Source organism: Pyrgilauda ruficollis, unplaced genomic scaffold, assembly GCF_017590135.1.
Source record: "Pyrgilauda ruficollis isolate IOZ18807 unplaced genomic scaffold, ASM1759013v1 scaffold31, whole genome shotgun sequence".
NCBI classification, from domain to species: Eukaryota; Metazoa; Chordata; class Aves; order Passeriformes; family Passeridae; genus Pyrgilauda; species Pyrgilauda ruficollis.
This window is the reverse complement of record NW_024524489.1, coordinates 603,490-619,778: the sequence shown is the minus strand read 5'-3', so window position 1 is coordinate 619,778 and position 16,289 is coordinate 603,490. Positions and strand designations below refer to the sequence as shown.

Genomic DNA, 16,289 nt, shown 5'->3' with positions numbered 1-16,289 from the left:
AGAGCCCGGCGGGGAGAAGCCCCTCCCCGGCGCGGGTTTGCAGCACGCCGGCTCGGAGGGCCCGGGGCGCGGTGCCGGGCCCCGCGGGGCGGGGCGGCGCTGCGGGCGGCCGCTGCTCCGGGCGGGGGTGCCGGGCGGGGAGGGCGCTGCCCGCGCCTTTGCGCTCCTCGCTCGCTGCCAGACAGCGGGGCTGCGGCGGCGCGGGCGGCATGTGGGCAGCGGCCCCTCTCCTGCTCCTGCTGCTCCTGCTGCTGCTGCCGCCGCTGGCGCGGCTGTGCCGGCGCGGGGCGGCGCGGCTGGAGCCGGCCGGGCGGGCCGTGCTCATCACGGGCTGTGACAGCGGCTTCGGGCACCTGCTGGCGCTCCGCCTGCACCGCCTGGGCTTCACCGTGTTCGCCGGCTGCCTGTGCCCCGGCGGGGACGGGGCGCGGCGGCTGCAGCGGGAGGCGGGCGGCGCCGGCCGGCTGCGCGTCCTGCGGCTCGATGTGACCCGCGCCCGCGACGTGCGCGCCGCCAAGGAGCTGGTGCTCAGCCACCTGCCCGAGCGAGGTGAGCGCCGGGGCGGCGCGGGCGGGGACCGGCAGCTCGGGCACCGGCGCACACGGCGTGGCAAGGGGGCGGCTCGGTTCGCCCGGGACTGCTGCCGGGGAGCTGCCTGACAGGGCCAGCTGGGCTGTCACAGCGTGAGCGTAGCGAGCACCGTCTCTGATGGGCTAGGTGCGCTCACCGCTATCGGTAAGGACGGCAGGATTTTATCAAAAATCCCTTGGTGCGTACACGGACCGGGGCCTGTCCGAAGGTGCCGGCAGTGTAAAGCAGGTGCGCTGCTCAGCGCGGCAAGGGGGAGCTTCACCTTTCCACAGGGAGAGGAACTCCCCGAGTGGGGCATCCCCGGAGCCCCTCTGCAGGTACCCGAAAGCACAAGCGGCAGAGAACGCGCAGAACAGCTGTGCAGGCATCGGAGCGGTGGGACTGGTGCGCTCCTGGGCGTGACTTGTGAAAGAGGAAATAGATACAAGAAATGCAGCGAGGGCAGCTGCCGTGCCACACCAAAGCGGCTGCTTCTTGGAGCCACTTGAGGTTTGTCAGGCTGGTCCCTGGAGAGGTTACTGAAAGGGAAATGTGTCAATTATACACCCTACAGGGAGTGTGCACCCAGCAGAGTGGATAGACTTAGCTCCAGATTAATTGCAGACAACCTAAATCCTGGGTTATCCCTTCAGCACACGTGACACAGTGCAGGTGATGGGGCCACAGTTACCTCCTTTCCCTCTGGGACTGCAGGGTGGGAATTATCCAGTGTAATTCTGGGATACACTGTGCAGAGCAGAGTTCCTCAGGCTCAGAAGTGAGGTTCCCTCCAAATCACAGACAAAGACTTCCTGCTCGTACACGGAATAGAAGTGCAGAATGGGGCACACAGAGAGATAAGGAAATGCAAGGCCTCTGCCTGCCTGGCTCATTAGCTCATTGGGAAGGGGATGGAATGAGAAGTGAAGGAAGAAAAAGCCTAGACATTGCTCATTAAGCACATGTATTTATGGTTGATCTTGACCTTATCTTATTAAGAGGCAGAGCCTTCCCCTCTCAGGCCTTTCCTTAACCTACAGATAAACACAAATGTCTCCCAAAAGCCCTTAAAGGTTCCCTGGGGACCAGGTCACTTGGAACTCTGGGTTTCCCATAATTTATGCTGCAATTCCGACAGCTTATGCTGTCCTGCAGTGGTTGTGCCTGTGCTGCCATGGAGACCCTGGAGTCGTGGGTCAGCACTAACTCGTGGGTTGTCCTTGCTGCTTACAGACTGTGCATGTGCCCTCAGAGCAATTCCAGGCCCATCCAGACTCTGAGCACGGCTGGTGTGGGATGCAGCAGGCACACAGCGTGTGCACAGTGCTGTTCTGGGCTGGCACCTGGGCTCTCACACCAGCCACACTGGGCTGGGCAACCACACACGTTTTATGAAACCTTTTTCCATGGCTGGGCACCTCTGCTGCTGCAGAATTTTGAAGGTATTTTGCAAAGGCAGCAAAGAAGAAATAATTTTATAGATCCAGGTAGCACACAGGCCACATGGGGAAACTCACATTTATCAAGTATTCTTCCTTTTATTTAATAAGAAGAAGCAAATGAGTTATTTTAATGTCTGCTGTTAATGGACTAAGACTGCAAGTGTTCTTCGTAATTTCTAAAATAGAGGGGCACAAATATTTTTGTCTCAATTGTAAGGAAACTGTGACAATACTCTTGCAGACTATAAGCAAAAGACTTCAGTAGGAGTGTTCATTCTTGGCACCTCTGAAAATAGATATGTTGTTTTCTGTGGTATTTTACCTTTATAGAAACAGTTCAATTTCATGATTAAATAGGAGGTTACCTATCATATTAACCAATTTATTTGTTAAATATAGGAATTGTATTTTTTTATATTTGGGTCAAAGATTGTGTTTAATTAAATTATTTTTCATTAGGAAAGATAATTCTGAACCATTTGTAATTGCATTTATGTTCTGAAATAATCTAGAAGGTAAGAACAGTATGTGACTACACAGAACATGTTACCTGCTACCCAAAGCGTGTGCCTCAAATCCCACCAGTTAAACAACCCTCAGCGGTGAAACCTTAGGACATTTTCCCTGGTGGACCACGGACAGCAACATGCAGGGCCTACAGCAGAGTCCTGACCAAAGTGGAAATGCAGCTCACACATTTGTAATGAGGAGAGCAGAGTGGGTGGTAGTCCAGTAGACTGTTGGAAATAAGCATTGGACAGATAAAAAGTCTGCTTTTGGTTTCTGCACACACAGTTCAAACTGATACAGGAATCCAGTGGATGGTGCTGAAGGTTGCAGTAGATCATGCATTATGTTATTTAAAAGCTGTTGAAATTTAAAAGCTGTTAAAGCTGGATGTTAAAAACACCCACCTTTTAAGCAGCTGCTGGCAGTGTTCTGTATGTCACTGTTAGCTGCTCAGTACTGTGGGACAGTTTTCTGTTTCTCCTTCCCCCTCCCTCAGAAGAGGAGGATTCTGTTCAGCAATTCCCCACAGAAACTGGGAAGAGGAACCTGTCCCTGAGAACCACTAGGTATTGCTTAGGGATTGTTCCCTCCTTTTTTGCCATTTTAACTACAATTAGTTTCACACAGGTATGAAGGATTTTAGGTGCTGGACTTCTAAATTCTGATCATGAAAACATTCCTGTATCATTCCGAAAATAGTCACTTCAGTAATCCCAGGCCTAATGGTAAGTGTGCAAAGGCCAGGGATTCTGAATGAGACCTCAGAAGCTGGACCAAAATGAAGAGAAAGCAGGTAAATGATGATTGGTTTTGGCATGCCTGTGTTTAAGTAGTTCAGAGTAAGTCCTGGTAAAGATTAAATATTCTTTATGATTACAGTATCATCCTTTCCACGGACTATGCATCTCAGACGAGTAGGGCTTTTTGGCAGATATGCTTTCTTTTAAATAACCTTAATCTGCCTTTTTCCTGGGCCCAGGATAAGTAGACTTACAAAAGACTAAAAGAGACTTTCTAATTTAAGTATTCGGTATGAAATGTACACAAAAATTTGTAGAATATCAGAATAAAATCAGAGTATCAGGAATAAAATACAGTTCTCCCTACACCTCCTATATGTAACCATAACTAGCCCAAGCTCCTCATTATCTTCTCTCTGTTATACAAGAGTAGAAATCCAAAGCCAGTAAGAAATAGACCAGGACATCACAGCATGGTGATTTGCAATTCTGTCAGGCTCTACAGCATGCCTCAGAATTTTTCTGATTTTCTTCTGTTTCAAATCAGAATTTATCTTCCTTTTCTTGCCTGCTAAGAGTGGGTGACATTAGCTAGCTGGAACGGAGGGATATTAGTTTTAGTCCCACTTCCTACTCAAAGGATATTAAGTACTCTCTTACACTTAATAATGATTTTGTATTCATGGAATTCACCCATGGTACAATATTTTAGTCCAGACTCCCTATAGAAATAGATTATCCTTACAGTGAAGAGAATTTTAGCATAATATTCCAAGCAAAGGATGGTGACTCATGAATGGATGTAAATATAACTCAGGAATCTCATCTGGCCTGCTAGTACCCTGCACTGCTTAGTTTCCTTTAGTATTGGTCTGGAATCTGTCAGGAGAGAGCCTGTCATTTTCATTTGGGCTCAGGCTTAGAGGAGAAACTCCAAAGATCAGTGATCCCAAGAATACCTGTTGGAATTTACAGTGTGTGGCAGAATTCAGGTAGTATCTGAGTGTTGGCACCAACACAGAAACAACCTGATTTTCAGAAGGTTTTGTAAACCTGCAGCTGGACTAACTTTAATAGGAAGAGCATTTTAAGAGTTTCTGGAAAAAACATCAGATATCTTTTGGGCCTAAATAAGGACCTTGGGTATGTGCCTTTTGGTCACTGTGTTGTGAAGTAGAAATTATTGGGGAGCTTATGTGAGAGCTGCTGTTCTCCAGAAAGCCTCACTAATCGTAGTTTCCTAATGTGATTCTTAGATCCATGGCTGTATCTTTTAATCTTTGTTGTCAGGATCCATTTTCCCAACACAAAGATCTTTCACAAAGTGAAAATGTCTGTGCCATCCAGTTCTGCTTCCCAGTTTATTTTTTCCCTGCCTGCTGTAGCATAGTCTAACAGCTCTCTTCATAAACTGTGTTTGGACTGAGTTCTGTTTTGACAGTCTGACACACCAGACATCACCTGCTTTTTCCAAATGTGGCTCTGCAGGGACACTGAGGAAATGCAGCATCATTCTCCTTCAGCTGTTTAATTCTTGTGCCTTGTCCTTCAGGATTTCCATCTGTATTTTTTAGGCTACCTGAGCTGCATTTGGCTAAGCAGATTTACAATATGTTTTGAATGCACATTTATGGCATTAATTTTTACCATAAACATTTCAGGAAAGAAAGACCAAAGCAGATTCAAGTACTCTGAATACATAGCTGGGCAGGTTGTTTCTCAGGAAGCAGGAAATATTCTTAGAAAATAGCATAAGGGAATAATGAACTGTTTGCTACTGGGGTAGAATTTTGTGAATTGATTCAACTAAATGAAGTGGCAGGAAACATTCTGGAAAATTTCAGAGCATCTCCCATTTGGGAATGCCAAAATGTTGTAAGAAACAATATGTTTTTCTTGAGGGCAAACTAAGTATTTTGAGCTGACTGGGTGCAAAATGTCTTTTTGTGTTTAACTTAAAAGTTAATCACAAGTCTGTTTTAGTTTAACTCAGACCAGTTTTTCTCCTCCTGGCTTTTGATTTGGCCACTACACAGAGGGAAGGAGCTGTTATTTTGTGAGCTCTCAGAAATACACAGGCTGGCCTTGCCAGCAGCCACCCAGAGGCTTTGAAGCACATGAGGCAAATAGCTGGAGAGAAGACTTAAGCCTTGCAAGATAAATTCTGAATTTCACAGTTTAGAGAAGGAGGAAGAAAATCAATTGTCTAAAGATTAATGGCTGTATTTCTGAAGGCCTGATGAAATCAGGAGTATGTGGAGCAAGTGTTCTTGTTGTGCTGCACAGGGTGCAGTGGCAGAAGCAAAATGACTTTTTTAATTAGAAAAGGTAAAACTGAAATATCAGGAAGCAGCTTTTGCAGTGATGTTGGGATTTAGTTTGGGTTGTGTTAAGAGTGTTAGATTATATAAAAATAACCCTGAGTACAGAAACTCCAGCTTTGAGCAGAAACAGATGGGGTGTGCAGTCACTCAGCCATCTGCAGAGTGGATCATGTGCAAGTACAAAAACATTGATAATTAGCTTCTACAGAGGGCTCTCTAAGCCATTGATCTGGAAGCATTTTATGGGGAGCTAAGTCCCATGGGGCTGGGTTCCATTTTAAGATGGAGAAATAAAGCCAGAGAATGATGGAAAGACATGGAAAAAGAGGGCAATGGTGGGTGGAGAAAGGAAGTCTAGGATGCCCAATTCCATGGTCAATTTTTAAGCTCATTTCCTCTCCTCTGTCTGCTAACATTTGGGGCCGTGGAAAAGAAGTGAGTCCAGAGGAAACTGCTGCATTACTCGGGCAGCAGTCTTGTCTGTAACTAAAGTTGTAAGAGGGGTCCAGTGTCAAGGATTGCTGGCTGACAGGCTGCTGAATAGTGATTGATTCTCTTTGGAGGATAGAGTTATCCATGTTCTGTGTGGTAAATTATTCATTTTGAGTGTTTTTCCCTGCAAATGAGACATTCACTGAAAGAAATCAGTTTCTTTCTCTGTTTAAAGACCAATTTCATGACGTAATACAAGTAGTGTATATATATGTTAGAAAAGCTTACATAGGTCTGCTTTACAAACTAATGCCAAAAATTTCCTGTTTCATCTCTAACTGCTGTTCTGAATGAAATCTGATACTTGCACTTCTTGGCGGGGCTCTGGAAGGACCCATGAGAAATGGGTATTTAAAGATACCATGAAATTATTGCAGTAGTTTCATCAGAGAAGATCAGAAAGAAAAGCATTCAGCCCAAAGGTTTCTGCAGTGCCTTGACTAAGGTGATCAAAAGTCCCCTGAGAATAACTCTGCTGCCACAGGTACAGGAGGCTACAGCTGGCTCAGCATCACCCTGCCCCAAACTCATGTGTCCAGAGGAAGAGAGGCACTAAAACCTGCCCTGCCTCCCCAGAAACCCAGGCTTGGAGGTCCTGTAGAAGGCATGACAAAACAATTATTTGCCCTGGACACCTAGAAGGATTCCTTAAAAGAAGTGCATGAGCAAAACTGCCAAGGCAGGCAGAAGTAAGGTGCGAATTCAGCTGTTCCAGGGCCAGGCTGCCCTGGCGCTCCTGCGTTACGCTGCTGTCACCCTCGAGATGCTGTCAGTGAGGACTGAGGGCAGGAGCAGAGAAGTTTCCGAAAGCACGGTGTCACTCCCTGCTTTGGTGGCCAGCCACAGTGGGGGGCTGTGCAGGCAGGCACAAGCCAGCACGCTTGGTCAGTACGGGGGCAGCCACAGTGAGTGCTCCCGCTGCAGCACAGCATTCCTGAGCTCAGCTTGTTAGCTCTGTTAGCGCTGGGCTCTCGGGAGACCTGCTGTGCCTTTGGGCTGCAGGTTCAGCTCCTGTCACTGAGCTCGGGCACAACAAGCCGCACTGCCAATGCCTTGCTGCTTGTGAACGCTGACATCTTTCTTCTTAGCACCATCTGTCATTACATGGGCAAAAATGTTGTTCAAATGTACAAAATTTTAAAAATACTGTAGCCACTGACCCTGCTTGATTACTTTACCCAATGTTGCAGCCATGTACCTGATTGTGGCTGATTTCAGAAGAAATCAGAGCTCAAATCTTGGAAAAAGATGCAAGACTTAGGCTCTTAAATTAGTCAGGCACTTTGAAAATAGTACCCCTTAGCCTTTAGACCGCTTAATATAATTTTCACAAAGCTGCTCATAGCACACGGTGGGATTAAAGTAATTAAAATATCATGGTACACCACATTGGCAGTAAGATGTAGTCTCCCAGGTCATGTTATTCATAAATATCTTAAGACAACTATAGAGTAGGCAATTATTAAATAGCACTGAGACTTATAAGGAAAGGTGTCCCTGATCATGGGAGGGGGGGTAGAACTGGATGACCTTTAATGGCTTTTCCAACCCAAGCTATTCTGATCCCATTTAGCCCAGGTTATGGCCACAATGGCATTCCTTCATTAAACAAAACATGCCTGCACTTTAAAGTGGGAAAGACAAAGATGTTACACAACCATACAGTTCCTTTCAAGGGTCCGAATCAGTGGTGTTGTTTGTTATCTAACAGTGGCTGCTTTGCAGTTAAAGGTGCTTGCTGAGTCATTTCTCTCCCATAGGTTTCTGGGGCCTTGTCAACAATGCAGGAATATCAACATTTGGTGAGACAGGGTGGCTGCCTATGGAGACATATGAAAAATTTGCAGATGTGAATATCCTTGGGAGCATCAGGACAACCCTGGCATTTCTTCCCCTTCTAAGGAAATACAAGGGTAATGCTAATCCACTGTTACTTAGAGTTGTAGAATAATTAGCTTACTATAATCAGGGTAATGTCACATCTATAAAAGAGGCTTTAATTGTCTTTTATTGAACTGAAATGACAGCCTCCTTCTGTGTGGCCTGAAAGAGCAACTTGATCCTGAAAAGAGCGTGAAGCCATAAAGGGAAAAAATATCCTTAAAGATTTTGTCTTTGCAGTACATAGAAAAAAAGTATTTATAAATAAGAATTTCTCTCAGTGTTTGACTCAAGAAAGAGGAAGAATATTTACTGTACATCATTAAGCCCAGGCAAGCCTTTTTAAGCACTGACAATCGGAAAACACAAAGATCCATTAAACTGCCTAATTTTATTATTTAGGCTTTACAATTTTATTGTTTGACAATTAGGAGAGGAGGAATGACCCTACAGAGGTGAACTAGAGACATCCAACTTCCAGTTCCAGCTCTGTGGAGCCTCTGTGACCTTGGGCAGGAAACTTCAAGTATGTAGAGGTGCATGGGTATCCAGTGGGATAAATGTATTTGCATGAACCTCCCTACATGTGGGCTTTATCCTTCTTTCTAAGAAGTAAATGTTTAATAGCCCTCTGCAGCATGGCAGCATGTCTTGGATGCTTTGCAGTTTGTCCTCTACCTGTCTCCATCTGTGTTTGGGGAGGAAGATCCCCTCTTCCTTGTCTGTTCTGACTGTAGGCTCTTTAGGGGGAGGATTTGTGCTCTGTATGCAGCATCAAGCACAGGAAGGGGTAGGTTTCACCTGGAAACCCCAGGTGTCACTGCTACACAAACTTGGTAAGATAAAAGCATCGCTTTTTTTGGGCTATTCTGCTTCTTTCTGCTTGGCTGCCTTTGGTAGATGATATTCTGACAGAAGAAGAAAGAAACCTTTAAGTACTGTGAGCTGGATGTGGTTTTGTAGCAGAATGTGCTATTGTGTATACCCAGTGAGTGTGTTATGTGGCCATTACACAGGGAGACATCTATTTTCCCTGTTGAGTCCTACTTGCTGCTGGGACTCTGATGCTGATCCACCAGAGGCATTTCTCTGACCCCATGAGCTGCACAGGGTTATTTTGAAGCAAAGGGGACTAACAGTGCGTGCAATATTAAGCACATGCATAAACCTTTAGAAGGTTTGGGTCTGGATGGCTGTGCACACACCTCAGCTCAAAGGAACATTCTGTATCTGTTCCAGAGCTGTCAGTGTTTCCTTGATTAACTCCTGCACTCCATTTTCAAGTACCATCTATGTAGGAGAGGAGGCCAAGGCACTCTTAAGAAGAATCCTAGATTTGCTGTTGCCTTCCTTGCAGGAACAGCCAGGACATCTAAAGCTTATGTTTGGGGGCAGCAAGTAACCTCTCCAAATGAAAAGCTTGACTTACAGACATTGGAGCATTCTCCTGGGGAAGCTGAGTTTCAATTCCCTTAGACACTTTAGAGAGAAGTTAAATGAGGTGTCCCACATCCTGGGTGTGAGCCCCATCCACTCAGCTACTGGACAAGGGAGGCAGAGGTCATCCTACACATTGCTTACTGCCATGGATGTGCACCTGTTCTAAGAAACACTTCAAAATTATTAATACAATTATTAATACTTGTAAAGGGAGGTAATGCCCTCCAGCCTAGGACTTAAACATTCTGCCCTGAGAGGAGCAACATTTCCCCATATCTTTTCCAGCTGGCCAGGCCAGCTGATAGACCATCTTGGTCAAGCTGGTAGTTATTTTCCTCTTACTGCAGATAAGATTTGTTTGGGGTGCTGTATAGGAAGGCAGGGAACCTAATGCAGAATGAGAGATTTCACTGGATTCCCGTGATACCTTTTGATATCCCCCAAGCCTCTTCCATTTGGTGACATCTGGGGCCCAGATGTTATCTGCACCTGTGGCAGCAACAGGAGTGCAGCTGTGTTCTCTGCATTGTCAGTGACAGCACCATCTGCTCCCTCACCCCTGGTATTTGTATGTCCACACTCGGACATTCCTTACCGCATGGTAGGACTGTGTGACAGAAGTTTACAAGGAAACAATGGAAATGAACTACAGTCCAGTGCCTCACATGAGGAATATCTGCGATTAAGGCATGCCTGCACTCAGCAGGAGTTAGAAGGGAGGGAAAGCAGCACAGATCAGGGGAATCACTGTAAGGTATTGCAAACCTGCATACATTTGGCAAGTCTCATTTCCTCAGTGAAACTTATCACTGTAGAGTCTGGCTTGGACTTCATATGCACAGTTACAGAAGCTGGTCTCAGTGCAGAGCCATCATTAGCACGGAAAAAACTGATATTAGTAACCATATAATCTACCTCAGGGAAAATCACCTCTCCTCTCCCCTGCAGTCCTTCTCTTACTAGCACAGTCTCTTACTACTATTTTTCAGTCTTTAGGGCACTGATTTGTTTCCATCTTTTTCATCCTATCTCAGGCTCAGAAGGAATAAGCAGCACACCGGGAATGTGTTACACTTTGTCTAGTCCAACATCTGTCACTAGGTGGAAGATTTTTGTGTGAAGTTTACTGCTCAGCAGAGCTGAGTGCCCATCTGTGCTGGGACTGCACACTGACACTGTCCAGTTTTGGCACAGAGTGCAGGAAAACAGTCTCCTGCTAAACACCACATTCTTAGCAGCTCAAGACTGAGGCAAATCAATTCCATGCTAAAGACTGAGAGTGAAGTTATGTTATTTGCACTGTTTTCTCTCCAGGACGTATTGTTTTCATGTCCAGCATCATTGCCTATTTTACTCTGGGAAATGGCATTTATTCTATGACCAAGGCAGCTATTGAAAAATTTTGTGATGCTTTAAGACTGGAAATGAAAAAGTTTGGTGTCCAGGTAAGTGATGTAACAAAACCTCAAAACCAGGTAAGTGATGTAATGAGTTATGTGAAACAAAGTAACAAAGATAAAAGCTCAGAAATGCATTCATGGGTGCAGATTCCTTCTGGAAAGAGGTGGTTTCTCTGTGGCTAATCAGTCAGCTGGAAATCACTGGGAACAGCAGTCTTGGGGGATATTTTTTGTTCTGAGAAGCTGCTGGGTAACAGTCTGTGTGGCAGCACTGAAATTTCCACATCCTCTGCAGTGGAGAAGCTTCCTGACACAGGCCTGCCTGAGCTCCCACCAGCAGCGAGGAACCCAAATGTTCCCTGGGTGGCTGCAAAGAGCCCAGACGCTGAGAGCTGTGCAGCCAGAACTTGTCACTTGGCTGAGGGATTCTTTCTCTCTTACAGCACCAACTCCTTGCTTTTAGTGAGAACAGCTCGCTGCAAGAGGCAGCATTGTACAGAGTAGTTATGTTTTTGTTCTCTTAACCTAAGAGGCTCTCCGAGTGCTCTTAGTGCCCTAAGCAACTCTGATAGTCAAACCTGAAGCTTAGATCCCTAAGCAGCTTCACTGGGCTTTTTCCTTTGAGTCACTCTACTGCTGAAACACTTTTCTCAAACACTCAAAGTCTTCCATGTCAGGTTTGCATTGGAGTACTGTTTATGTACACAGATTTACAGCATTGTTCATAAGCTTTGTGTTGGAAAATATTACAACTATGCATCTATTAGCTACCCTTGTCAGATAAATATGAGGGGCTGTAAAATACAAGTGACTTTACACATCCTAATACCACACAGCATGATGAGGATTTCTGCTGATTAGCTGAGGATAATCTCAAATGCATGGAAGGGCTTAGTTTAACAGGTTAGCTGCTCTGGTTGAGTTGGGATTTTTGCTGTTCCATCTCTGCAGTAGCCCCAGCACATAAATGAGCGAGACAGGCTGACAAACATTTCTGGAGTATCTTTGAGAGGTATTTTTCTGTTTCTTGCTGTATGCAAGATGCTGGCTGGCACTTGCCTGAGAACCTGCCCTGCAGAGAGCCTACAAAATACATGGTCCCTTTTTGCTGTGCTCCCTCGCACTGCTCTGTTGTCCTGTCTGTCCTTTCAGGAGAAAGCTGCACAGGGGTGGCAAGGAGCAGATGGAGCTATGGCTCTGTCCCACTGAACTCTGGCCAGGCAAGCTGACAGCCTACAGGAAACAAAGTGGGTGTCTTCCAGTAGAAAGGCTACAGAAAATGTGGGAAGGACAAAAACCAAACCATCTCTCCTTCTTTCCAAGCCAACTCCAAAAAAGGAAGCTTCCAAAACCCATTGTTAACAATAAATGTGGGAAGTTTACTATTTAGCTGATACCAAACGCACTTCTAAATAGCACCAGAAGGGAGGGCTCCCGAGGATTCTGTGTGACAAACCCGCCTGAGGCAGCATGAAGCTGTTCCAGCTGTGCACACCATCCCTTTGCTGGGGTTTGTCTGCATCCCTCCCTTCTCCCTGTGCATAGGACCTGCACCCCAGTCCTCCTGAGAGCAGCGAATCCATCACCATGCAGGCCAGCAGGCAGGGACTGACACAGCTGGGCTGGGTGGCTGAGTGAAGACATCAGGGTTTTATACCATCACAGCCTTCCCAGAGAATGCCTGTCAGATCCCCAAGTCTCTGACACAGCTCAGCATGGGTTTTCCTCACCTTGTGTTGCAGTCTTTAGAAATCAGGTCAGTTAAATGCCACGGAGCTTTTAATGTTGTATATCTACAAATAGTTTGAACAAGGCTGCTGCTAACTGAGGAACAGCCTGTGTGCTGTGAGTGCTCAGCCCACTCCAAAACTCCCTGGAATACTCAGAAGGGAGCAGAACAGCAGCAATACACAAAGAAAATGTGGAGCAGCAAAGGACTTGTGTGCTTTCATTTAAATCTATGTGTACAAATCTACAGAAATCTGCTGATGGCTTCGGTGTGAGGCAGAGCAGGACCTTTGGTCCCCCTGTTCTTCCTGACAAGACCTAGTTTATTTTTAATTTCACCTTCTTGGGGAAAACAGCACTTCTTTCCCCAGGACCTGATAATTTTCTTTAGTACCTCCTTTTGTCCTAAATGGGGTCAAAAATTATCAATCACTATGCTCCCCAGTGAGTGAAAAATCCAAAATATTCCACTTTGGAGATATCAAAGTCATACTGAAATGCTTTGTCTCAGTATTGTCAAAACATTTATACTCTTAAGGGTTGTACAGCAATCAAAGATGCTCTATATTGCATTTTGTGAGAGTGTGCTAAGTATTCAAAACAAGAACATTAACATCAGAGTGAAATGAGGAAGTCAAAATAAAGCACCTCTGCAACCTTAAATATTTCACAGGAATATATTTGATTTCAAGTTTCCAGGGTTAAAATTTCAACAAAGCAGCATTTTCTGTCTGGCTGTAGAAAGCTTTTGGTCTGTGTTACTGATGATAGTATTTAATTGAATTCACAATGGCTGATTGCACCTGGGTAAGTTTTACATCTCGCTTTCAGGTCTGTATTATCCAGCCAGGAAATTATGCACGCTCTACAAAAATTCAGCCACCGCTCAGTGCCGAAGAGATCTGGAGTGAGCTGAGTGAAGAGGAAAAGGCTGTTTACAACAAGGAGTACGTTCAAGAGCGGGCAAACTTTTTCAACAGCATCCTCAGTGAGGGAAGCGCTAATGGCAATGAGGTTGTGGATGCTATGGTGGATGCTCTAACATCTCCTGCACCCAAGGCACGTTACATGGTGGCGAAGCTGAAGGAGAAGGCCCTGGTGTTTGTGTGTGCTTTGTTCCCGACTGTTGTGATGGATTCTGTTCTGTCTTATGCTCTGAGCAAAGTAAAACTTGCATAGCCTACAGTGGTGCTATCACTGACTCAGGTGAGGCAGTTTATAAAATGTGAGAGTCAGAGCTGAATTGAATGCCCCTGTGTGTCAGTACAGTGACACCGATTAACCAGTGCAAACTCTGGAGTCTCCCTAGTCAGAACTGTCACTGATTGCTGGGGAAAAACATACAGGACCCTGTGTAAAATTAAATCATTTGTTTAAGTAACTTTATCTCTTCCCTGTGGAAAAACCCCATCCACTTACACTACTTTAGTTATTGCCTGGAAAATTTAATACATCTTTTTCTAAAGCAATAGCAGGTTGTGTTACAGACATGATGCAGACAAAATGGAGCACATCCTACAGGGCAGCTGTACACCTGAAGTCATTACAGCAGAGAGGAAAAGCCCTTACTTGTAGAAACCTGAGTAGCTATTTATTCAGGGTGATAGGAGGAGGTTAATGCAAAAGTCATAGAAATGAGCATTGGACCTCGAAATACTTTGAATGGAGTTAAATGGCTGTAGCAAGTTAGGAAGTCTTGAAGCTCTGGGCAATCTGGTTAAGTGAAAGGTGTTCCTGCCCACAAGAGAGGGGCTGGAATTTGATGATCTCTAAGGTCCTTCCCAACCCAAACCATTCTGTGATTCTATGAATAATAAAGTTGTAATATGAAAACATTGTCTTGGCTAACTACAGTTCAGTCCTTTTTCAGGTGTTCTGGATAAATGTGTAACAAAGCAGATACATCACAGACTTCAGAAAACAAGTTACATGTTCCATTTATAAACAAGTATTTAATCCTAAATAAACTCTATCCTTTATCTAATGTCTGGATTAATCAATGTGTTGACCTGAAGTGTAGTGAGAGAGCTAAACACCAAGTATATATATCAGTATATATATCAGTATACTTGGAGCTCAGAAAGAACATATTCAGGTTTGGCTGCTATTGTAAGGAATAAGGTCTGAAGAAAAGAATACCTACTAACAGGAAAGGGAAACATTAGTAACAATTTCTCTATGATAGTAATTGATCTCCATTAACACTCTCCTACTAATTGCCATGGAAAAGATTGCTGGTTTACACATACAGTTTTAAATTTGACTTGATTATGGTATGGCACAAAATCCAAGAACTCTGGTACCAAAAGAACCCAGAAAAGCTGGGATAAACTGTGGTGGCAGTGATAGATACAGGGCAGCAGCACCAAGCATTAGCTTCTCCCATGCCAGGCGTCCCTTATCAAATCTAAGACTCTGCTGTAAGTTGACTCAGTTAACTTTTTCATCTGAAGCAGAAATTGCACCCTCTACCTGGGAAGTATTTCCTAACATATTTAATTAATTGCTGAGAAAATTTATGCTCTCTCCTGGTAGGTTAATTTGGTTAATTAGTGTGAATCAGAACACAGGCGAGATGAGCCCACAGAGTGACAATTCCAGTCTCTCTCCTGGTACATTCAGCAGTGGAACAGCCACTGCACATGTCAGAGATTGTGGAACATGTTATTTCTCTTTCCAAATGCTGAACCCATTCCTGGAGCTGGCATTGGCAGAAGGACAAGCCTGGGCTCCCAACTGTTCCACAGACTGTCAATAGCAGGATAATCAGATGATTATCATCCCTCTCCTCATTTAACCACAACTGAGCAAGGCCAAGCAAGGGATCAGGAATGAGGCTTATTCCAACTGAACCAATCAATTTCTTGTATAGGAGTTCCCCCTGCTTGACCTCAGGGATTTCAGCAGCCCTGCATGGCTTTGGAAGCACTGCTTTCATGCCCTTAGCTGTTCTTTGTGCAGATTGCCCTTCCTCACAGCAAGCAGCACTGGAGTCCACAAGCAGCTTTGAAGCCCAGATGTTGTTCCGTCAGGCCCAGGGTACAAGTGCTGATCTCTGCCCCATTACACTGTCTCCCTTCTGTTAGCGTTTCTAAAAGCTACTGCACTGAGTTGCTGAGAGCCAGCACCATCAGATCTGCCTCACAGACACAGAATAACTTCCAACTGGAAATTCTTTATTTGCTGGGTATGGAGTGAAGCATGTGATCAATATTTCAGTAGCCTCATGTAACATAAGATGAGAAAGACTCCAGAACATTTACTCCCTCACCTTGAAAACTGAGAACTTGCAGTGCAAAGGATTTTAAACAGGATACAGTGACAGGGTGAGATCTGATGGGACAAATAAGGCAGTTTGTATTTTCATTGCCATCTAACCATCGGCCTGGAAGCTAACTGAAAACCAGCTACAAAATTATTTTATTTCTTCCCCTTACTTTTTAAGCATTATGATCTGCAGATAAAAAACTAATAAAGAGAGTCAGAGTTTGTTATTAACAGAACATCCCACTGAAGTCATCTGGAATCCTCCCCCTGAGTTCTGTGTGTTCCAAGCCACAGTGTTAGACAAGTAAACATGAAAATAAGTAGCAGAAATAATTTCGGAATCCCTGGGCTGAGTAGAAAAGAGACCCTCATAGGAAATGGTGATGGAAGGGGTGCATTCCCTCCTCCACAAGTGCCACAGGGTACAGAAGCTGCAGGATCAGCAACAGAAGGCTTTACTGAACAAACCTTGCTAACCAAGCCAGTGATGAACTC

General features: G+C 45.0%; 1 protein-coding gene across 1 annotated transcript; it reads left to right on the top strand.

The window, feature by feature from the left end:
- Positions 1–209: 209 nt before the first annotated feature.
- Positions 210–14,364, top strand: LOC121357075 (D-beta-hydroxybutyrate dehydrogenase, mitochondrial-like). The gene is made up of 4 exons (XM_041474040.1): positions 210–549; positions 7,839–7,991; positions 10,714–10,844; positions 13,359–14,364. The coding sequence occupies exons 1-4, from the start codon at positions 210–212 to the stop codon at positions 13,704–13,706; spliced, it is 972 nt and encodes a 323-aa protein (XP_041329974.1). The 3' UTR covers positions 13,707–14,364.
- Positions 14,365–16,289: the final 1,925 nt, after the last annotated feature.

What these genes read in the sequence shown, in the direction of transcription:
- LOC121357075 (XM_041474040.1), top strand. Translation starts at nt 210, where the DNA reads ATGTGGGCAGCGGCCCCTCTCCTGCTCCTGCTGCTCCTGCTGCTGCTG. An exon ending in CCTTCTAAGGAAATACAAGG is followed by an intron (nt 7,992 to 10,713) that starts GTAATGCTAATC and finishes TTTTCTCTCCAG; the next exon opens with GACGTATTGTTTTCATGTCC. An exon ending in TGAAAAAGTTTGGTGTCCAG is followed by an intron (nt 10,845 to 13,358) that starts GTAAGTGATGTA and finishes TCTCGCTTTCAG; the next exon opens with GTCTGTATTATCCAGCCAGG.